The following is a 23,929-nucleotide window of genomic DNA, read 5'->3' on the forward strand; positions in this document are numbered from 1 at the left end:
CTAACATGAACGCAATTTTCAGACTGTTCATTTCTTCCGAAGGATAATGACTGTCAGGGCAGCTGAGAAATTAGTACTGTAAGACCAGACATGGTCCACGCTCTGTCCCAAGAGGGATGTAAGCGTTTTACCCCGAGGGGCTGGGCCATGCTGGGGAGACAGAGAAATTAGTACTGGTGCCTATCTGAGGACAATACAAAAAATTTTAAATTTATATCAGCATATCTATCAATAGTTAAATCCAGGGCCGAAACTTATAAGGAAAACTGTCCAGTGCAGCAAATTTTAGGTGGGAACAAAGAACACAGTTACGAAATTATCAAATTTTCAAGTTAAATTTTGTATAGCTTATCTATGCCAGTGGTTTTCAGCCTTAAGATGCCAGCAGCCCAGTTTCATTTACTTTTGTGAGTGGAAATCTCTGTCAAACACACGACTCACGAAAAATGTATGGGGGGGAAAAGAAAAGGGCAAATCACTTGTATCCCGGCATGAATGATGTTGCAGCCTGGTGATTGAGAAACATTGATCTATGCATTTTTGAGTAATGTAAAATCCTCTTTGCTTCACCTTTTTTTTTAACTTTTCTCTGTTAATCTCCTATTTTGTTTGCAGGAAACCTTATTAGAGGAAGAAAAGAAAGGTATCACATAGAATCAAATTGTTAAAGATTTTACCTTTGTAAGCCTGTCGCTGCATACAGCAACAGGCCTACAGTGGTAAAATCTTAACATTACACTTCACTTATAGTTTGAAAAATACATGGTAGATAGCAGCACACTATACAAGCATTACACTGAAACAAGCTTCACGTTAGGTTCACAACACGGGCGCACATATCCCAACATGTACTAATTTGTTAGACGTTCTGCAGAGAAATATGGATGAGGTACATGTGTGTGGTTTAGTAGCTGATCTTTAAATGGATTCGGGCGTGGTTGTGGTGATGTTATCAGAGTGCGAGTTATTTTTGTTAATTTCAAGCACAAAAACGCTGTCTGTTGCTTCAGAAATTTTAGCTATACAGTTGTTTGAAAACCAAACATATGAAAAAAGTGAGGTATCAGAGCAATCTGGGATTCTTGCAAGTTTGCTATCTATGATTTTGAAGAGCAAAAAGGAATTGAAGAGAAAGTTTTCGGATGGTAAACTGAAAATTTACAAGGAGAGATTCCTAGAAAGAGCTCTTTCTAAATAATAATAAAAAAAAAAGACGAGAAATATTCTAGATTCCAGACTAAGAGTTCATGGTGAAAGAAAAAGCATTATATTTTACATGTTTAATTGGATGAAAATGATCTTAACACATATCATGAAGGAAAAAAAACAAACAAATGTTCTCGTTTATGTATTTAATCATGTTAGATTTTAATTAAAATTTTGACTTCTTTCTCCTGAAATGAATAGTTTCACTGTTTTTTCAACTTCATTATAAGCGGGTCTGGCTGTATTTGATGAAAATTGAGGGAAAATTTTATGAAGGGGGAAAACTCAGAAAAAAAAACCATTTTTGGGAGGTCAAAGTTTTTTGTTTTAACACTGAAATAATCACTTGAAGAGTAAAAATATGCTTATATGTACACTCAGTATACGAAAATTTAGACTAGACCTACATTCAGTAGTGAATCAAAAATGGCTATTGGTTATATCTGTATGCCGCAGTTGAAAGACACTGTCCATTTTAGTCAATATTGTGATAATGTTATTGATTTTCAGTATTTTCGTTACACCAGGGCTGGACAAGGGTCACTATGCCCTAAAAAAAGTCAAAAGAAACATTATTTTGGACCTTTTTCTTCAGGTAATGATTTTTTTTCTGGCATCAAGTTTTTTTTTTTGCGATTTGTCCAGCCCTGCGTTACACCACACATAAGTATATGACACTAAGTCTGGTTTCAATAAATAACTGAAATATTTTCACTTTATAAAATAAGCGAGCTCCGTAGAAAGACATGCTAAAAAGATCTATAAACAACTTTCCTGTGAAATTACCCTTTTGTGACATGGTGCCCTTTACCTCTGTCACACAGATATAGTATTTATATTTTATTCCATTCACATGAATTAATCATTCTATTTGATATTCTTGTGAAATTTTGAGTAAATCAGAGCAAAACTTTGGAATTTTTATTTAAGTGCAGTATATATACCTGTCATTGCCTGTGTGTTTGTCTTGAATGTTATATCTAGAGATTCTTAATTTCACGAAATAGAATTTGCAGCAATGTATACAAACTTCTTAGAACATTATGTTCTGGTAAAAATTGCTTGGTGGCTCAGAATTATTATGATAAAGTAACCTCCACCCATTGTTTGGCACACTTAGAAAACCAAAAAAACCCATATTTTTTATCAAAACTGTTCAATATTACTCTTATCTGCCACAGAGAATAACATTAACAATATCACTGATCTTTTTTTTTTTTCTTTGGTTAAAAATTGAGCTAAAAAAAAGTATAACTATTTGTAGACAGCAAGAAAAATAAGAGACAAACAACGTTACATTAACTCTTAAACTGCTTCCATCACTTACAGAAAATGAGCTTAATTAGCTGCTCCAAATATTTACTGATGATTTTCGATGTTGAAAAAAAAAAGGAAATTTTTCTCTTGTACTTAATGGAGAGTATATCTCTATTTGTGCAGTTTAAGAGTTAAGATGGTATATAATCTCTACCATGTTTGACATCACTCTTATTAGTGTGATTCTGTAACTTCACTGATGTTACATTGTATGCTCGTTTCTGCATTTTTTAATTTCCATAGCTTTTTTTTGTGCAAGCCTGTTTTACTTTCAGGTAGGCATGATTAAAAAATATTTTAAGTTTTTATTTTGCGCTTGGCTTTCAATATTTTTGTTTCATAAACCTTCTTAATTAAGAATTCCCTCAATTTAAATATTTTATCCTTTTAGAAAAACTACAACCATTCCCCTTAATTTTCAAAAAATCACCCTAAAGCATGTGTTATAGAAAATTCTACTCAGTCAGGCTGACTTGCTGCTAGATGAGAATCTGCTATGATTTCAGTTCATGGAAGTGGAAACAACTCTCCCTCTGAGGGAAGTGATTTATCAGAAGGTGATGACCCTCATGGGAAATCTACCCACCGCCTGAAATATAAACACAAGCGTTCCTCGCGATTACGCCGCAGAAAGCAGCAAGGTCAACAAAAGTCAACTCAACAGACGCAGGAAAAGCAGCATCCACATCCTCCTTCTATAGGAGATTCCTCTCTTCAGTTTAGTGTGCTGACTTCTGATAGTGATCTATTTTCTCCTTCATGTAAGTCTTCTGTCTCTTTTGCAATGCTTCTCTACTTTCTTTAAGTTTACTGTTTTTTCAAACTTTATTCTTATTTGTTGCATGAAGTTTTTACTATTCGTGACCTTTAATCTCAGCTGCCTTTTCTTTGTTTTCCTATCTGAAAAATTTTTTAATAAAGAAATCACTCATTCTTCTGGTTCGAAATTCTTTTTCTCATCTACAGCCACCTACACTTTTGTTTGAAATATTTTTTTTCACTCTAAAAAAGATTTAATTTAGTATGTATTCTTTATGGTGGTTTTTTTTACACATGATATACCAACAAACTAAACTAGTTAAATCAAGTGTTTTTGGCAAATGAAAATTTACTTAAAAAACCTGTGAATATTGATTCACAGCTGTGCTAAATATCTTTTTGCATTTAGACATTCATTTACTTTAAGATCGTGATTTTCTGAATTCTAATTTTTTTAACTTCAGGCAAGTTCATTCAAGAACGTTTAAGCAAAATCAGTTTTTAACCAATGTTGTTAGCTGGCATTCATGAGTTGTAAAGAACGGTCAAACATATAAAATGATATCTGAACCAATTGATTTCTAATGATTTTAGTGCTGAATTACACTACCAGCATTCATTATATTAATATTCTATTACTTGACTGATATCGTGAAGTCTATTGTAACTGTTTATCCTTTGTTTAAGCAACTAAAACAAATATTTTGTTGCATCATGTGTTCTAAAAGAGTTCTTGCATGATGTAATTTATTTATTATTTAAATAAATTTGTTATATTCAACCAGTGAGATAGTGGAAACAACCAGAACAGTGAAAAAACAATTTATTTAAACAACTTATTCTGCAAACATGTTTCATCAATTTCTTTAAAAAAGACGTTCTTGTCACTTAACATCACCAAAATACAGTCTTTCATACGTGGTTTTTGTAGTATTAAAATCAGTACAGTTTAGCATCACTTTTTTACTTTTCTAAAAAAAAACATGAATAGAAAGAGATGACTTTAGAATTAAAGTAACCAATAGGGGACTCTGGCTACTTTAAATTTAAAAGATAATTTGTATATACAGTGAAACCTTGATATAACAATACTCTGTAGACCAAAAGAAGATATCGTGGAGGGATTATCGTTATATAGACAGGCAGCAGTTTAACATCAGAGTATATTTTCAAATAAGACTTGAAAAATATCATTGTAGAGGAATTTATCGTTATTTTAAGTAGCGAGGTTTCACAGTATCATAATTTGATAATGTGATAATTTGTTTCTCATAATCTCCCCGTAATAAAATCATGGCTTGTGCAGTTTTCAAACATTAATTTTTAGATATTTAAATTGACTTTCGAAATTAGCTAATTCAAAGCTGTTGTCTATTCAGTAACTTTTTTCCCTGTTGCCTTTTCAAACATTTCTTGAGCATTGATGACGCTTCGTCAGAAAATTTCAACTATTCTAAAACAAGTGTTTCTTACAGTGGTTTTATCTCCCCAAAAAGGGAGCCTGGAATGGGTCAGCAGAGGTGGGAAGCAGCTCTGGATATAATATAAAAAGTTATAAAAATAAGGAGCAGTGCACAAAAATTTGAAAAGATAGTGGAGGGAAATTTTTTTTTTTTTGAGGCTGATCTAAAGAGTTTTTTTCCCAAGTCGGGGGCAACAGATCATTTGCAGCAGCATTTGCTTAAGTTTTGAAGGTCTCAATGCACAGTGAGTTATTGTATAGATCACCAGTTCTAAAACATTTTCTGCTCATGGCTCCCATTTAATCCGTCCGTGCGTTAATCAGGCCCATCCTGTAATCTATCGTTTTTTAAGCAGGCTTTCTCAGAGCATAGAAGAAAACATGTCATCATGTCCATGCACAAATGTTTATATTATTTAAACTGGCTTTTTCACTTGACTTCCAGTAATATGACGATTTTGATAATCTGGCACACCCTGGTCTGATATGTGCCAGATTAGCGAGAGTTTATTGTACATAATTTTTTTTGACAAATGTGGTCAAAGCATGTGGAGGACATACTGACATGCATATGTAGTAAAAAAGGCTTTCAAACCCATGTGATCTTGCGCATTGCCGGGAACAGCAGATGGACCTTTTCCCTTTTTTGATTGGCTTGTTACAAGAAAAGGGAAAAAGCATGGTCATTTGGTGTATTTTAAGAAATGCAAACAGATACCTGGAGTCCATCATCCTGCCCAGAAGCAAGGAAATACTTTAATCTATTTGATTCAATTCACTGATCTTGACTTCGTCCTCTAGAGAACTATCTATATAGTAGAGAAAGATTTTAAACACACTTTTTTCCCTGTTATCAAAATGTTAATTAAGTAGAATTTCACAAGGTGGGGAGAGGGATGAAAAAAATGTTCAGTTGAAAAGTGTAGTTTACAAAACCTCTGGGCCTGTTATTTAAAAAATAAGAGGCTATCAAGGTACGAGATACTCGTAAATGAAGAGGTTAAAGCTCTAGTTTTAAGAGAAAGAAAAATTGGAAAGCCTAAGAATTTAATTTCATAAAGACTTTCAAGGCTAATGGATATTTCTTGGGAGATACAAATTACACTCCCTCAGAAACCAGTTCTGTTCTTTTGGTACATACACATATTGAGATTTGACTCAGGAATACATTTTTTACAGAAAGGCCCCTTTTTTGAAGAGACCTTTCACAAATAAAGGAATTTATTTCTGCTGAAATAAATTCCTTTTGAATATCAATTCCAACATTCTTTTTAAATAATTTTAGAATTTGCATTTATTCTTGTGAAATGCTCGTGTATTTAGTATAATGTCTTTCTTAATACCAATAAATTGAAAACTTTTTAAAATATCTAATCATTTTATACTGGAGTTATGATTATTTTTTAACAGACTTTTGAAAATAGTGAAATTTATTATAATTGAAAAGATATTGGGAAAGGGCTAATCTGAAAAAAAAGTCGCTGCTAAATGATTTTTTTTATATTTGACAATTTTGTGTAAACAAGGTATTATTTTAACACGTGCTTATCTTCTAGTTTATTGATCATTGAGAAGCAGATGATCATAAAGCAGTAGTCTTTTTTTTATACAGGGTGCATAGGTAACAGGGCATATGGCATTTTATTGGTGAAACGTTGATCCTAGAGGTATACTTCCAATTAGAAAAAGTATCCAAATCATGTGTAGTACTCAGATATGTCATTCATGTTGCCAGGGATTGTGTAGTTATTAGAAATGCTAAGTTTTTTTTTATACGGACACCCTGTGCTCAAAATCCCAATTGGAAAGTTGTTGCCCTGTCTTTCCTGATGTCAACAAAAAATATTCCATGTTTCTGAGTGCAATTTCCGCTGAGATATTTGAATTTGAAAAACAGGAAAGTAGGGGAAAAAAACAGCATTAAATGTGCAGGTAAAATGGCTTTTCCTTATTTAATGTTTTTTCCCCCAACTTTCCACCATTTTTTTTTAATTTTAATATCTCAGTGAAAATTGCACTTAGAAATGTGGAATATTTTTTGTTGGCATCAGGAGAGACAGGTCAACAACTTTATAATTGGGATTTTGGGCACACAGGAATGGTATAAAAAGTAATTTTTTTTTTTTTTTTTAATAATCATACAACTCCATCCTAAATGAATGACATATCTGAGTACTACATGTTATTTAGATACTTTTTATAATTGGAAGTATGTCTTTAGGAGCAATGGTTGGCCAGTAAAATATGTGCCCTGTTACCTATGCACACTGTATATCATTAACTCATTTTGTTCTGTGAAAAAAAAAAAAAACTCCAATATTGTTAGAGAGTTGAATCAGCTTCACAATTTTGCTCCAATTTGTTTCATATTACTTCTTTGAGAAACGATGTCAAATGAAAAAAGGGGGGGAATCTGGGTTGTGACTAACAGACAGGAGGGACATAGGTGTGAATAAAAATATTTGCCAGATATTTCCATGGTAAATTAAAAATTTGAAGCGCTTGAAATATTTTGTTTCAAAACTCAAACATTTATTTGCATGCCAGAGAGAGGCTGTATATGATATAAAAATATGTCATTGTGTCATACGTTATACATATTCTGGAGTTTGAATATCTTTGAGTAAAAGATGTTGATTCATGCAGATCTGTCAACTTCAGTAGGATTTGACAAGATTTTACAAGTGCTTATGTATTATGTGATGTGTATGACCTGATGCATGTTGCACATCATAGTATAAACACTGCACATGCAAACCACAGATAAAGCATTCTAACTTCACAATGACATTTTTGCTTGTAGTCAAATGTTATAATGATGTTTCGTTTTATATACAGTTTTTTTAGCATAGTATCATTTTTTTAAAATTTCATTCATAATGATCTTGAAAGTACTATATTTTGTATGTCTCTTCCTCTGTATGTCTCGCTCTTGTTATTCAATGCTGTTTCTTTGGTGAAAATGGCTTTAGGTTCATTTCAAAACAGAGCATAGAATTTTGTATTGGGTCATCTTAAAATTGAGATAATTCTGAACAGTGTTAGCTAGTTTATTGAATAAATTTTAGTTGAACTAATTGTTTGTTTTCTTTCTATCTAGCTAAATTAAAACTTGAGCAGTCACTAACTTCCATTCCTCCTCAAGATGATGATTCTAGTTACGAAGTGGCTTCACCAAGAGAAGGGGCAGTCAATACTCAGGTATATGAATATAAATAAGCTTTTTTTTTTCATCTGCTTTTTTGTGAAATATTTACAAATACAACGCCACAACAGGCAAATTGCCCAACGAGGTGGCTGACTTAAGAACATCATGGATCCCCGAGCCATTTTTTGGAGGCCCTACCTACTACTACTACACCACACCACACCACACATGCACCCCGCCCACACCCCCCCCTCGCGGAACTCCCCAACGAATCGGTACATGCGCGAATGTGCGTGTACGTATAGTGAAACCTGACGTGAAGTTTTGTTGTTTCTCTGTAATGCTTGTTATGTGTAGTGCTGCCATCTGCCACAAGTTTTTCTAACTATGAGTGAATGATTTATCGTTGTAGGACTGTTGCTCTCTGTGGCAAGACTTTTTAACGGGGAGATCGGCTCGCATTTGTGCCTTGAAGTTGGGAACCACAGAAAACCAACTTCAGCCGACCACCTGAGTGTGATGTGTGCACCCATTAAAAAAATAGAAGGAAAAGTTCTATTTATTTATTTAAAAAAGTGTCGGATTGCTTTTCCATGTCTCGTATTCTATATGTTGTTGCATCAGATGCTTGGGGTGTAGTCAAATAAAAAAAATGCCAAAAAGTAACCAAGTGAATGTGTGTGTATAAAAAATACAAGAAAATAAACAAAATCAAATAAAAAAATTTTCAAAATTATTAAAAAGAGGTGTATAAAACTAGAATTACATAAAACAATGCAATGATAAGTTGAAATCAAATGCTGTTTTGGCAATGATAAAAACAGTGAAAATTTTTATTTCACTGTAAGAAAATACTCTGTTAATTTAAAGGGGGAGAGACCAATAAAGCATGTGAGCAAATTTCTAGACAGTACCATTGACGCCAAACTGGAGAAGATGCCATTACCGGCATATGCTTTGTATTATTAAATGATGGTGCTCTCTATTCTGGATCAAGTTATTAGCAAAACCTGGGTCACTCTAAAAGAACATAAAAATCTGTTTATTTTCATATTTCACTGGTATCCATATGAATCAAACTAATGTTTGATTGCTAAAAATATGCGCAATATGCAAATCTATCCAAAGGCTCACTAAAAAAATTTCTAGTATGTATAATAGTATATTTAATGTACCAGTTTGTGACTACTACTTCACCAAACACCAACTCTGGCCATATCGCTATATTGCAATTTACTGCCATTAGTGAGATGGGTTGGAAGTGAAGGCGCTGTCTATCGGTGGTCGCCTTGAGTTCGTTAGGGAAAATATCTTACCTATATCCTCCCTTGGGTTCGAACCTGGGACCCTAACAACAACCTTCACGATGGTACACGAGCATCTTACCGCCATGCCACTCGGGCACACCAGTTTGTGACTAGGTTTAGTAATTCATTTCATTGTCAAGTATTCTCCAGTAAAAGAAGCTTGTGAAGATACCTACAGTGAAGAATCATCATGTCAATGCAATAGATTTGAGGCTGGCATTACACTATAAAAGTTTGATAAAAGGTTTTTATAAAAGTTGAAAAATGCAGCCAATAAGCCCATTTTATATTCGAGCAAATGTAACATATGTTTACTGGGCTTATTGGTTGCATTTTTCAGGTTTTATAGAACTTTTATAGTGTAATCCCGGTCTAAGACAAATAGCATCAACCCCTACTATGTTAATTTTTTTGTTTCTTCATTCAATGAAATGCATTCTCTTTCCTTTGCAAAGATGTGCTAGATGTGGAATCAATGATTGCATGAAGAAACAGAGGAATAGAGATCATTCTCTATTCTAAAGGATTCTCTTTTGTTATAACTTTTTAAGGAAGGAGTGATTTGCATGTACACTTCAATGACAATCATTTGAATGTCTTTTAATCATATATGTATCCATTACTATCTCAAGCATTATGGGCCCCCTGGCCAAGTGATTTCACTGAGGCCCTACATGGCAAATTTTCTAAAAATTCAACAACTCATTTTTCTGAGGCTCCTTTTTTCTTGAGGCCCCCAGGCCCATGTATTAAGACGGCACTGTACGTATCATACAAATTTCAAAGGAAATATTTGAGATTTCCTTCATGATTTCATTCTCATTGTGCCTGTATATTATTTCTTTTTAAATTATGAAATATGCTCTTGCTGATAGTGTAATTGCTTAAATTATACATATTGCTTATCCCAATATACAGGCTCGCTCCGAAAATGAGAAACAAAATAAAAAGAAAGAGGACAGGAAAAAAACTAGAGAAGATGAAAAACAAGAAAAAAGACGCCAAAAAGAAGAGGTAACCCTTTGTTCATTACATTCATTGACAACACGGACGTTTTTCCAGTTACATGTTAAAAAAAAATTCAGTTTTCTTCAGCTCTAAGTCTTATCTCGGATTTATTTCATCATCTGTTATCCATATTATGTTTACATCACTATTTATTTAACCATTGCTTTAATATTTTGATTTCATATTCAGAGTTGCCAACTGCTACAGATTGTCCAGTTTCTGCAGTTGTCGCACTCAGCTATGAACTATGGGAGATGCTCTCAATATAATGGAAATTACATTTTATACAAATACACCACCACAACAGGCAAAATGCCCAGCAAGGTGGCTGAGAAAAAGATGCCCATAACAAATATGGATGTCATGTATTTCAAAAATAAAGCAACCCAATTAAAAATGTAATTTACACATGATAAAATACACTGAAGAGCCAAAAAAAACTGGTACACCTGCCTAATATCGTGTAGGGACCCGCAGAAGTGCCTCAACACGACGTGGCATGGACTCGACTAATGTCTGAAGTAGTGCTGTAGGTAATTGACACCATGAATCCTGCAGGGCTGTCCATAAATCCGTAGGAGTAAGAGGGGGTGGAGATCTCTTCTGAACAGCACGTTGCAAGGCATCCCAGATATGTTCAATAATGTTCATGTCTGGGGATTTAGGTGGCCAGCGGAAGTCAGAAGAATGTTCCTGGAGCCACTTTGTAGCAATTCTGGACGTGTGGGGTGTCGCATTGTCCTGCTGAAATTGTCCAAGTCCGTCGGAATGAACAATGGACATGAATGGGTGCAGGTGATCAGACAGGATGCTTACGTGCCTGTCACCTGTCAGAGTCATATCTAGACGTATCAGGGGTCCCATATCACGCCAACTGCCTATGCCCCATACCATCACAGAGCCTCCACCAGCTTGAACAGTCCCCTGTTGACATGTAGGGCCCATGGATTCATGAGGTTGTCTCCATACCCGTACACGTCCATCAGCGCGAAGCAATTGGAACCGAGACTCGTCAGACCAGGCAACGTGTTTCCAGTCCTCAACAATCCAATGTCGGTGTTGTCGGGCCCAGGCGAGGCGTAAAGCTTTGTGTTGTGTAGTCATCAAGGGTACACGAGTGGGCCTTCGGCTCCTAAAGCTCATATCGATGATGTTTCGTTGAATGGTTCGCACGCTGACACTTGTTGATGGCCCAGCATTGAAATCTGCAGCAATTTGCGAAAGGGTTGCACGTCTGTCACGTTTAATGATTCTCGTCAGTCCCTTTCTTGCATGATCTTTTTCCGGCCGTAGATTTAATTTTTTACCAGATTCCCGATATTCACGGTACACTCGTGAAATGGTCGTATGTGAAAATCCAAATTTCATCGTTACCTCGGAGATGCTATGTCCCATCTCTCGTGCGCCGACTATAACATCACGTTCAAACTCCCTTAAATCTCGATAACCTGCCATTGTAGCAGCAGTAACCGATCTAACAACTATGCCAGACACTTGTTGTGTTATATAGGCGTTGCCGACCGCAGCGCTGTACTCTGATTGGTTTCATATCTCTTTATTTGCATACGCATGCCTGTACCAGTTTTTTTGGCTCTTCAGTTTATTATACAATACCCATAAAGAATACTTATTGTTGTCTTATTCTAAGTATGAATAGCTTCTCGATTTACCCCAACATGTTTATCATACTTCTTTTTAAAGGTAGATCTTCAGATATATTTAATTTTTTTCAAAAAAAAGTTTAGGTTTTTGATTTACTTGTGTTATTTTATCTTTAATATTTTTTGAAGAGTCTCTGTGATCTCCACTGGCTAGCTATAGCGTGGTGACAAATTTGTATTCATGTGTGGCTGAACAAAAAAGTTTGAGAGATAGCAAACATTAGACTGGAAAAAGATTGTAATATATATATCAAATTTATGTATTGTTCACCATTAACAGTGTTGTGATGAAACATTCAGGCATAATTGAAAGAGATACAGTGACAAGTCCACAATCCAGGCTGACAATATAGCATAGTGATAGAGTAAATAAGAAGCATTTAATCATGGGACTTTTGAAAAATCGGAAAAGTTTAAGGTTTATGTGAAAACCATCTTGCAAATGAGCTTGTGGTTATTTTAGCACTGGTCCCCACCTTTGGCAAAGGCAGTTCTCGATCAATGAAATAAACAAGTATTGATTTCAGGGCTGATCAATAGAGAATTTAGATACATGAAGACAAATTTTAAGTTCTCCATATTTTTTTTTTTTGGTGTTTATGTACCAAATCCCGGTATATTGCCCAGTTTGATGAAGACAATTTTCTAAGCAAACAATTTTTTTCATTACTGAGCGGTTCTCTTTCTGAGAATGTTTTTTTTTTTCTTTTTTTAAATTAAACCCTACCTTACTACTTCTGATTGTAATTATATAACTTTGTAATCAATTTTTAGTATGGTGTTCTACCCCCCCCCCCCCCCAACCCACCTTTTTTTTCGTGAATTGGAAATTGAGCTGTGTTATGCTTTTTATGGATAGAGTAGGTTTTTTTCCTTCAGAGGTGGGCAGGTCTGGTTGTGTGTGTGGGAAGGGTCATTAACAATCCAATCATTTCGGTGGGGGCTGGATGAATTAATCTCATTGTTTTTTTGTGGTTTAACATTTTAAAATTTGCAACAGCAGAAGCTTGAGATAGAGCCTCAGCTAAAAATCTGTAAATTGGGTCCCGGGTTGGGAGCCCTGGATTTTATTCCTTGGATAAATTAATGCAAATTAAAATTTTTCTCTGCCCTTATGGGAGGGAGGTGTCTGGCAGGCCTCTAGATCGGGTGTCTCATGGGGAAGTTGACAGATTTCATTTCGGGGACCTGGATGAATATCATTGTTTTTTGTTGCTTTAGCAGTAAGTTTGCTGAAGCGGAAGCCTGTTATAAATGTTCTCGCTTCTTGGTTGGGGGGGGGGGGCCTTGGATTGGATTTTAATCGTTGGTAAAATAAATATGAATTAAAAATGTTCATTACCCTCACAGGGGGGGGGGGGGGTTTAACAGGACTCCCGTGGGGAAGTTGTAGTTGGAGGGGGTGCTTGATGAATCTCATTGGTTTTTTGTTGCGTTAAGATTGTAAAATTCATCAGTAAGCTGTTGTTTTCACATGCCACTTTTCATGGCACTCTGACAAAGTGGGACAAAATAAACAAGATATAATGTGAAGAGAAAGGGAGGGTTGGCTGCCGAAGGGTGCAGGAAGATTTTGCCCCCCCCCCCCACCCCCAGTATAGCTGTAGTCATAAACTTTACCTTGATATTTAATTTTAATAAAAAATGTTTGACTCATACCCAAATGCAGATCATGGGAAGTTCTCATGACTTGCATAAGAAAAAACTGGATGATTTTTCTTAAAAATACATTTTGTGGCTCCATAAAAAAAAGTATATATGAAAGGATTTGAATGAAAAAAGTGAAGTTGTTAGTTATTTTGCATCTTATTAGCATATTTTCCTAAACAATGATTTAACTGTCATTTATTTAACATCTGTTATCTCTCTCTCTCTCTCTCAGGGGTGGCCATGGCTAAAGCAATGAACTCTGGGTATTTTTACTATAATACTATAAAAACGGAATTTATTGGAAACTCGGTACATCACTTTCAACGTCTTTAAATCATTTCAATACTACTACCCCAACTCACTCTCTTCTTTCTTACTGAACTTCTCAATACCTAATCCTCATCATAATGATCTGTTTCTGTTCGAATTTGTGTTCTCAAACAGTAGCTTGTTACTCGCCCATACAGTAGCAGCGTACCTCTTTTTCTCAGCAGCTGTTCAATAAATTCCTAGACACCATACTTTTAATTCTGAAAGTTGAAATCATTGGACTAGAAATTAAAAAAGGACATTTAAAATAAAATCAATCCACATGCGGGCCATTCTTTTGTTTTTAGTCTAGTGATGCAATTTTTTTATGGAGGGGGGAGTTGGCAATGACTCCTGAAAAACTCCTTACTTTTTGTTTTAAAAATTTTGTATGAACCCTGAACATTTGGTATTTCATTTGACCATGTGTATCATAATTTTATTGATGTACCCACTTGCACCAAATAGAAATTGATCTTATCTAAGCACTTTTAAATGATCAGCCTGGTGGCTACCCAAAAGTAACAAAATGGATGCAGACCTCAGGAAGATCTTGAAACTATTTGAAAGCATTGAATTTTATTGATTCATATATGCTGTATATGAATGACCATCTAACAGCTGAGGTGCCTAATAAATAAATAAATAAATAAATAAATAAATAAATATATATACACCAACATGTTCAGTTTAACATGACTGGCGGAGGCGTTGAAGGTGTTTGAATCAGTGAGTGCTCGCTCGTCTTGAGCTTTATATCTAGGAAATTTCAATTTCTGAATAAATTCTGGGTACTGAGACCTATGTTGCCTATTACCATGAGTGCTCGAGTACCCACAGCAGCCCTGGTTTCAAAACCTCTGAGGACTGTGTTCTAATTCTCAGTTGTAATTGGCTTTACTAGGTTTTGTGTGTACTATAAACCATTGTGGTCACAAAATGACTAGTGCTGCAACAACGAACAAATTAAAAATTTTCTCAGTAATAAGACGCTGATGGAGAAATTTGATTTCTGTTTGTGTTGTAAGACAGTGCTTACAGTGGAGATACATGGGAATATGGTGGGGTTGCAGCCCCCCCCCCCTCCTGCATCAAAGATATGTACTGTTGATCAAAATACATTGTGCATATATGTATTGACATCATCATGCCCAATGGAAAGTTGCAAAAAATTAAAATTGATTTCTTATTATGTTTGTTTAATGTAAATTCACTCGCATCCCCCCATTTTATTAACACAAACCTCTTGGGGTCGTTACTTGCAGTTTGAGAACCACTGATATGAAAAACTGTCCACCGTGGTTCATTATGTCGAACAAGGAAAGGTCACCAAATTTTGCTTTTGGTATGGGGTAGACACCCTGGTCTTGTACTCAAGGTTTTTCAATGGTCCTTCGAGGCCCCCCACACCATTGTTATCTAGCCTCTCAATATTAGTGTGGCTGCAAATTTATTCTAAGTAGCTCACATAGATAGCAAGTCCTTGATATTTTCATAGTCTTCCTTGTTTTTTTTAAAAGACCAGTTGATAAGTGGATACAGGCTCATTGAACAGAGGGAAGAAAGATTACTGAGCTTTTGTAAAAATAAAGGAAGAGAGCGATTATCCACCAACTTATGTGCAACAATACAATTTTTTAAGTGGGGGCAATTGCTCATATATGTATTCACCTATGAAGCCATAGCTGGTTGGATGGGACCTCGAAGTTGGTCTCCAGGTTGCACCTCCCCGTTGAGTCCACTTACTAATTGATTCTGTGATACAAATGTGCGGGGCATGCTTCCTCCCATATCCTGTAGCTGGGATCTGTGACAGACCCTCTGAAGTGAATTTATATGTGTAAAAACAACTGATAAGAATCATTCCGGAGCCCTGTCAGCCTTACTCTTCGAGGAGGGAGGGTCCATGGTGTGAAGACCATATGAAGGATTGCCTATAAAGGGGAAACACTGGGTTTGGAGCACAAAGAATTTCTTCCAGAGTATTTTCAGTAACTATCATTCAGAAATCCTTTGAAATTAATGGAAATTGATTATGATAGCATATAAGATATTTTAATTAGTTTGCAAAGATATACACTTCTGTACATGTGGTTGTTGGTACACTAAGGAATTTTGGTGTAATAAACAACTAATTTTTTAAAATGTATTAATTGCATTATACTTTTAATTTGCCCATTATTTTGCTAAAATAATAGTTAAATAAATAAAAATAAATAAGTTAATGAACAGAAAAAAGACAATTTTCCTTTTTCTACTTTTTTAGTGCACAAGTACATTTTTATAGAGCTTTTTTACCAGTTTTTGGGTTATAAAAATCCTCACCTTATCATCAGCGTTATGGGAGAAAAAACATGAGGAAAATATTGAATTAATTTTACATAAATATAGAATATTATATAAAAAATATTTCATCAATTCTTTTAAAAATATTGATCAAGCTTAAATTATTATGTGTGTATAGGATTATTTTTCAAAGAGGTAATCTATATTGTCTGTCTGCTTATATTTATCATTTTTTAGGAAAGGCAAAAAAGGTTAACAGAAAAGAAAAAGAAAAAAGCTGCTCAAAATAAATCTGGAACCATTGCTCCTGCAAATCAAGGTGTAGAAGATTTTATACAGTCCGAAGACAATTCAATTCCTCTTTTTGTAGAAAAGTGCATTAAATTCATTGAAGAAGAAGGTTTAGATTCAGAAGGAATTTATAGAGTGCCTGGAAATCGAGCCCATGTAGATTTGCTTTTTCAGAAGTTTGATGAAGGTAAGATGTTGACAAAACAATCTATTAATAATGATTTGTGATTCTGTTAGTAACATAGACGGACAATTGAAGTTTCTTAATAAAAACTATACCTGAAAAGAAAATTACCAAAGTAAAACTTCTAAAACTGCCACTTGGCATTCCGTTATTGTTATCAGACCTTCTGTGGAGGTGACCACCAAATAATGAAAGATAACATGATTATTGTAGATGGAAAAAAAAGAGAAATTCTGATTAAAGGAATGTGAAATAACCATTTTTTTAATATCTATATTCATCTTATTAAAGCAGTAAGCAGTAATTTGATTTCAGTTGACGTAAACAAGAGTCTTCAATTTTTAAAATTACTAGTATCACTTATGTGGTTTGAAAATATTTGTCCTTCCAAAAGGTTAAGTTTGAAGATGCTAAAACAGATTGTAATCTGGATATCCAGCTTTTAGTTCAAAGAGGAGAAGAAAGAAAAAATTTCCACAGTTTATTTTGAAAAGTCTTTTACTTAAGACATTAAACATTTCTAAGTAGTTTTGCAATCATCTTCATTTCATTTAGCATGTGTGAAGTAAGAAAAAGAGAGGAGAAAATCGAACCTGCCAGTGGACATGTATTTTACTACAGAGGAACAGCATAGGTGGAGATAGACTTGAAAGTCTGGAGGAGGCATGATGATGATGATGTCAATTCATATATACACAAATACATTAGATTAGTCGGCTTTACCTTTGATGCTGGGGGGGGGGGGGGTGGCAAAGCAACTGCAACCATTCGTTCAGATAAAGGAAAAGCAAAGATTATACTTGGGATATGTGTTTGACAGGGTGATACTACCTCACCAAAACTCTTTACCTGTCTTAGAAGAAGTATTCAGAAATTGGATTGGGATGAGGAAGGAATTAAAATAAATGGATAATTTCTCAACCATTTGCGTTTTGCAGACGACATTGTTATTATTAGCATTAATTCAGGCGAACTAGAAGAAATGATTCAAGAACTGGTGAAGGCAAGTATTCAGGAGGGTTTGAAAATGAATCTACAAAATATTAAAGTTATGTTTAACTCTTTTGCTTTGAAGAAGATCCTTTTTAACAACACAGAGATAGAAGTAGAAATCTATGTATGCGTGGGACAAAAAATTACCATGGACAACAGAATTATTAATGAAATAAACAGAAGAATCAGAATCAAATTGAGTACTTTTGGCAAAAACTGTAATTCTGAAAAGCCTCGTGCCAGGATGCCTGAAAAGAAAAGTGTTTAACCAGTGTATGCGCTACCAGCACTGACTATGGAGCTGAAACATGGATACTCACAAGCAAGACTATACAAAGGCTGCAGACAACACAAAGCAGCATGGGAAGAATGCAAATCTCGTTGTAGAACAATGAAAAACATTCTGCTTTGGGGGCTACCAGAAAATACTTTTATGAGCATTCACAAAAGTTCATTAGTTTATTAATATCATCCTCAGTTTTTGAAGACTACTACCAAGCACATTCATTTCTTTCAAAACCACTGCTTCCATGTACGTTTTCGCTATTTTCCATTAGTATGCACCCATTTACACTCATGTCCATAAATTAAGGATAATGCCAGCTCCGGCAAATAAAGGTTCAGAAACAAAACAAACGTTACTTATTCATAAAGCCCATTTATTAAACAAAAGATAAAGAACAAAAACGATGGTGTATGTATGATACCATTCATAAAAACTACGATTTTTGCTCCCTGGAGCAATTGTAAAAAATATCTCCTTTACAAAAACTTTCTATTACATGGTTGGTATGATGGTTAATACATTGTATGTCTCCCATGCGATGAAATACAGTCCGTACAACGCCTAGGCATGCTGAGTATCAAATTATCGATCTGATCTTGGGGAAGATCACTCCACTCAGCAAGCAATGCTCTCCGAAGTTCCGGTACACATGTAGGAGGTGATTGACGGGCTGCAACTCGTCGGCCAAGCATAGCATGTCCCACACATGCTCTATCAGATTCAAGTCAGGTGAGAATGCTGGCCATTCCATACGGGTTATATCCTCAGATTCAAGGCATTCGTATACTATGTTTGCTCGGTGAGGACGGGCGTTGTCATCCATAAACACAAATTCTGCACCCATGGCACCCCTAAACAAACGTACATGTTGTTCCAGAATGATGTCCCGATAAATTTGGGCTTTCATGGTTCCGGTTTGAACATGCAGATCTGTTCTGGAACCCAGTATAATTCCACCCCAAACGAGCAATGCTGCACCACCGTAACGGTGTCGTTCAATGATGTTGTCTTGGTGGTAACGGGTACCTGGCGTTCTCCATATGAAAGTCCGACGTTAATCAGACTGCAAGCTAAACCTGGACTCGTCGGAAAACATCACACAGGCCCACTGTGACGATGTCCACATTGCATGTTCTCTACTCCAGGCAAATCGCTGCCGACAGTGAGTTGCCGTGAGAGGAACACATTTGACAGGCCTGCAAGCATATAGACCAATATCTCCCAAACGTCTGAACACGGTTTGCCTTCAAATTGTGGTACCCGTGGCTGCAGATAGCTGATGAGACAGGTCGGATGCTGTGCTCCGTCTATTTCTTTTGGCAGTTACTGCCAAATACCGGTCTTCATTTGGCGTTGTAACTCGGGGGGCGACCTGTACTGTAACGTCGACTGACATTTCCGTTATCTTGGAATTGTTGCCAAAGCCTAGAGATGACACTTTGGGCAATTCCAAGTTCCTCGGATACATCCATCTGAGTACGCCCACATTCCAGGCTGCCGATAATTCTACCACGTAAAAAATCATCCACATGCATCCTCTGTGTCATAACTATTCGCTTATGGCACTGAGCGCCTTACAGAACTCTTGTGAACAATTTTACTTCTTTGCCACCATTCCTTATATACCCTCCTCTTACACTCTCGTCATTGTGACATACTATCGGCATCATCTGGTGGCTTCCTGAAATTTGCATATCATTCTTGCAGATGTGTGTGATAATTCTACAGGTGAAATTTTTACTTTAGATTTCGATTTCCATGTGATTCTGAATTATCCTTAATTTATGGACATGAGTGTATTTGAAATTACCCCACAGTAGTGTATGCAATGTGCATGTACAGTTAAGTAATACTTTAGTTTTTCTTTGGGGGTCAATTGCTGTCTTATCGCTGTCATTTTATTGACTTCATGAAAATTTCAAGTGAAAAACTTTTGTAAATGATGATATAAATTTGTATTTATTAATTGCTTTATGAAATCTCACTTTCAGATTGTCAAATTTCTATAAGGGAGCTTGATATTCCTGTTAATGCTGTAGCAACTGCATTAAAAGATTTCTTTTCAAAGAGATTGCCACCACTTATTCCACCTTGTTTGATGGATGAGCTAACTGAAATTTCAGGTTTGTGTTTTTTGTTTTTATGTTTATGAATGTTTTTCATTTGAAAGTATCCACATGTGTTAAATTCTTTCTATGCTGGTGGTATGCCTGGAAATATCTTCTGAGCTTTCTCATTGAGTAGAACAAAAAACCTGCCACTGAAAAAGTGGCTAATTAAAAAGCTCACAGTTCTGTAAATTTTGGAATGTTTTTAAGTATCCAAAGCTCCAATTGTCAAAATACTTGAATTTGTGTGGTATCCTTCACAAAAATATTTTGCTTAAGCTAGAGCCACATTAATGTCCAACCTGGTCCAATGGTCATTTGCAAATATTTGCATTCAATGTTTGCCTCCCCCTGCTGCAATGAAGCACCAGTGGCATAGACCAGCCCAATATTCGTTGGTGAATATTTGTTTCTACAACTTCTTCACATATTGGAACTGTTGCCGTTTTCGAACACGTGTGGCCAGACTGATTGAATGAACAGGAAGGAAGGCAGCTCCTTTTTACTTGTGGCGAGGGCTTTCTTTGTTTCACTCTGATCTATCACCATAGGCAATTTACTACTGACTGAGTTATGGCGGAAGTGTGTGTATACCTAACAGTCTGAATGCATATCTAGTGTTTTATTTTTCAGTGATGTCATCTATATTTCAAATTATGAGTGAAGAATAGTAATTGAATATTTGTAACATTGTGGGACAGTTGCTGTCTGTGGAGAAACTTTTTAATGCATAGATCGGCTCGCATTCGCGTCTCAAGGTTGGGAACATAGAAAACCTACTTCAATCGACCACTGGGGTGAGTGCTGGAAAGTCCTGGTCATTCTCTTCGACTAGTCTTCCAATAATTTTCAACCTCCATTATTTGATCAACCTCGGAAACATGTTGGGCAATGGTAGACATGAGTGTGGCTTCAGCTTCAAGTGCAGCCGACCCTCCAGAAGTCCTGTGAGATTCCAGAATTTCAGTCAGTTGCATTTGTTTCCTCCCACCTTCTCGATGTTTTAGGAACTAAAACTGGTAAATTGAGTGCAATATTGAGACTTAATTGTCTGTGAAATTATTATTCACATTTTGTTCTAATATATATTTGCTCTCTAACTTTTCTCCTCCAATGTAGGAATTTGTTTATGAAATATTAGTGTGGCATGAAGGTAGCTATTAACCCTTAGTTGCTGAAGGTGCAAATATGTCAGCTTCACTTTTAAACTTGTTATTTGATGCAAATCAAGTAATAATCTCGTCTAAACTGAAGATATGCTTGTTCGTTTATATTTTTGAAATTAAGATCCTCTTAATAACTGTAGTATTTTACATAAACAAAAGTAATTTTATCTTTCACCCATCTGTTGGATGCAGCTAATCTGTCATGGGGCATCATGCGAAAGAAATTTCCGATAAGCATAGCATAACTTGTCTCTGGTTATAAAATTAAAATTTCAGAAGTTCATGATTGTTTACAAATTTCACAATAGTGATAAGAATATAGAAGAGCGAGAACAGAGAGAGAGAAATTTTTTTTTTGTATATCTCTCTCTTGATAGAGAGTCACAGTGGAGTTTTTATTTATAATAATGATGAAGACGGAGGGGAGCAGCAGCTTAAAGCTAGTAAAATACTCTCACCCCTATGATGACATCTCTTAGGAGCACAATAGCTCTTGAGAACAATAACGTGTTGTTCATTTCTGTTCAAAATTTCCATATCTTTGACCAAAAATAGGCTCACAAAAATTTTTTTTTAAATCCTTGAAAGTTTCAGAAATAAAGTGGGTAGTTTCTGGGTACAAAAATGTAAATTCCATGAGAATGTAAGGGTCAAGTAGAAGCCTCTCAATTTTCATTTTTCTTACTTTATTGAAATTTTCTTACAGGTGCATCTTATTCTTCATCTGGGATTCAAGACAAGAGTTGTCGCTTGTTTACTCTTCGAGATCTCCTTAAAAAGCTGCCAACTGTGAATTTTGAAATTTTGAAGTTTGTCTTTGAACATTTTGTGAAGTAAGTGTATCTGTATTTTGGTTGTTAAGGATTTTTTATTTTCAGGAAACAGACTTTTACAATTAGATTGTGAAATACTGAATAAGTTTTAAAAAAATTAGTAAAGCCAACCACAAAAGAGTGATGCTCATTATGATCTTTAATATATATGAAATACTCCGGAATACTTAGTCTGGCCAGAATACTCCGGAATGAATACTTACTCCGGCCCAGTGAATATGTTTCTCCATATGGGAGAATCTTTAATATATACAGGGTGGTAACCATTGACTGCCTAAAAATTACACACGTGATTCCTTTTGTGAAAAACGAATACAGAAAAGTTTTTTCCGTTTTGGATCAGACAAGTATTAGCTGAGTTATAAGGTTTTGAAATTTTGTGACATGTCATTTTTCTAATCTCCAAACGAAAGTACATTTCTCCCCCAGCAGCGGGTCATCACTTCTTGAAAATTAACTGAAATATTCAATCCCATTAGAAGTCAAGTTTGACCTGCTTTCACAACTGGCGCTTTTTCTCTTAATGTAGTGTGATAGTATAACCTTGTTGTTACGTGTAATTACATGTTAGTTTCATCCACTATATTGGCAAATTTATCACCAGATTTGTAGTGTTAGCCAAATGAGATCTACTTGAAATTTTTTTTTTACCAAATCAACACTACTTTGCCAAAATGTGGTAGTTTGTTCTCTTTCACTATCAAGTCAAATTTTTGGGGGGAAGGTGCATACAGTGTGTTGTGTTTACTACGCGATCATTTTTATATGCTGTCATGTTAATCAGATTATATATTGATCAATGAAGCAGGGCAATATTTTTTATTTTAAAATTTCATCGAAACAGTCACATGTAAAAAACTTCACCAAATTTTGCAAAAATGGTAGCTTGACGAAGGTGACTTGTAAAAACAGTAAAATAGTAATGATTCGATCAGAAACTTTAAATCAAACTAGTAATTTTATGAATTGACATATTCAAAATAATTAGTGGTTTCTTGTATTTTCTATTGATTATTCACTGAGTCCCATTTTCATACCAATTTCTGTGGTTGTTGCAATCATTTTTCATTTTCTTTTGACTGCAATTAATTTTTATCGTGTTGAAATATTAACACATTTTTACTTTACCTTTTCACAAGAAACATTTGTATTACTTTGAAATTTATTCCAGGCTACATGATTTGCGAGAACTTGGTCATTTTCTCAGATGAAGGTTTATTTTGGGGCATATTTATTGGATTGGATTTTTTTTTTTTTGTGGCTCAAGGACCAATTAGGTCAAACTGTGCCAAAACAAATGACCAATTAAAAATAATTATGCTTGTCATGTCAGGAGGCATATTCAGAGTTGCCAATTGCTACAGATTGTCCGTAGTTTCTACAGACAGCTGCAATAAACTATGGAGCTATGGGAGACACTCTCAATACTACAGAAATCAGTTTTAACAAAATCAGGTTTTTGAGTTTCTTGCAGCATTTTACTGATTATTTTTTTAATTGCATCGATATTTACTTATAAGGATGAATACACATTTGATAGAGTTCTAGAGAAGACAAAACTCGGAGCTTGTCTGTTTTGTGCACGGATGACAATCTGTAGAGCTGCATCTAAACCCGCCACTCTACTCGGGCCCAAACACGCAAAAACCTGTTTTTTGTCCAAACCACCCACGCTGTGGACTAAAAACAAGTTGAGTGGTCTAGCTCACGGAACTTGTGTCGGAAAGAATGCTTCATCATAGGTGCCGTAAGAGCTCTAATATGAAGATGGGGAGGGGGTCTAGGGTTGCTAGACAATCCATATATATGGTCCACAAGGGCGTATGCAGGTTGGGATTGTGTTGAATATTCATGAATTACTAAGGGACTCGCGACCTCGAAAAATTGCTTCAGGAGGTAGGGGGCTCAGTTAATTGTGTTGCAGAATTACAATCAAAAGCTGTGATGCTTCTTCC

General features: G+C 35.4%; 1 protein-coding gene across 14 annotated transcripts in view; it reads left to right on the plus strand.

Annotated features, from left to right (window-relative positions):
• RhoGAPp190 (Rho GTPase-activating protein 190) overlaps positions 1-23,929 on the plus strand; it is a 231,649-nt gene that overhangs the window by 203,634 nt on the left and 4,086 nt on the right. For 10 of the 14 annotated variants that reach the window (XM_089232978.1, XM_089232985.1, XM_089232982.1 and 7 more), the window contains 6 exons: positions 3,030-3,284; positions 7,845-7,945; positions 10,118-10,213; positions 16,351-16,591; positions 19,859-19,990; positions 21,848-21,974. In XM_089232978.1, the coding sequence (XP_089089104.1) occupies positions 3,030-3,284; positions 7,845-7,945; positions 10,118-10,213; positions 16,351-16,591; positions 19,859-19,990; positions 21,848-21,974 (952 nt within the window). The remainder of the gene's footprint in view (positions 1-3,029; positions 3,285-7,844; positions 7,946-10,117; positions 10,214-16,350; positions 16,592-19,858; positions 19,991-21,847; positions 21,975-23,929) is intronic. The other 4 variants (XM_089232991.1, XM_089232992.1, XM_089232986.1 and 1 more) reach the window with 1 other exon arrangement.

The sequence above is a fragment of the Pholcus phalangioides genome, unplaced genomic scaffold (genome assembly GCF_987345545.1).
Source record: "Pholcus phalangioides strain wild (caught in Gottingen) unplaced genomic scaffold, Ppha-v1.0 ptg000007l_1, whole genome shotgun sequence".
Lineage (NCBI taxonomy): Eukaryota > Metazoa > Arthropoda > Arachnida > Araneae > Pholcidae > Pholcus > Pholcus phalangioides.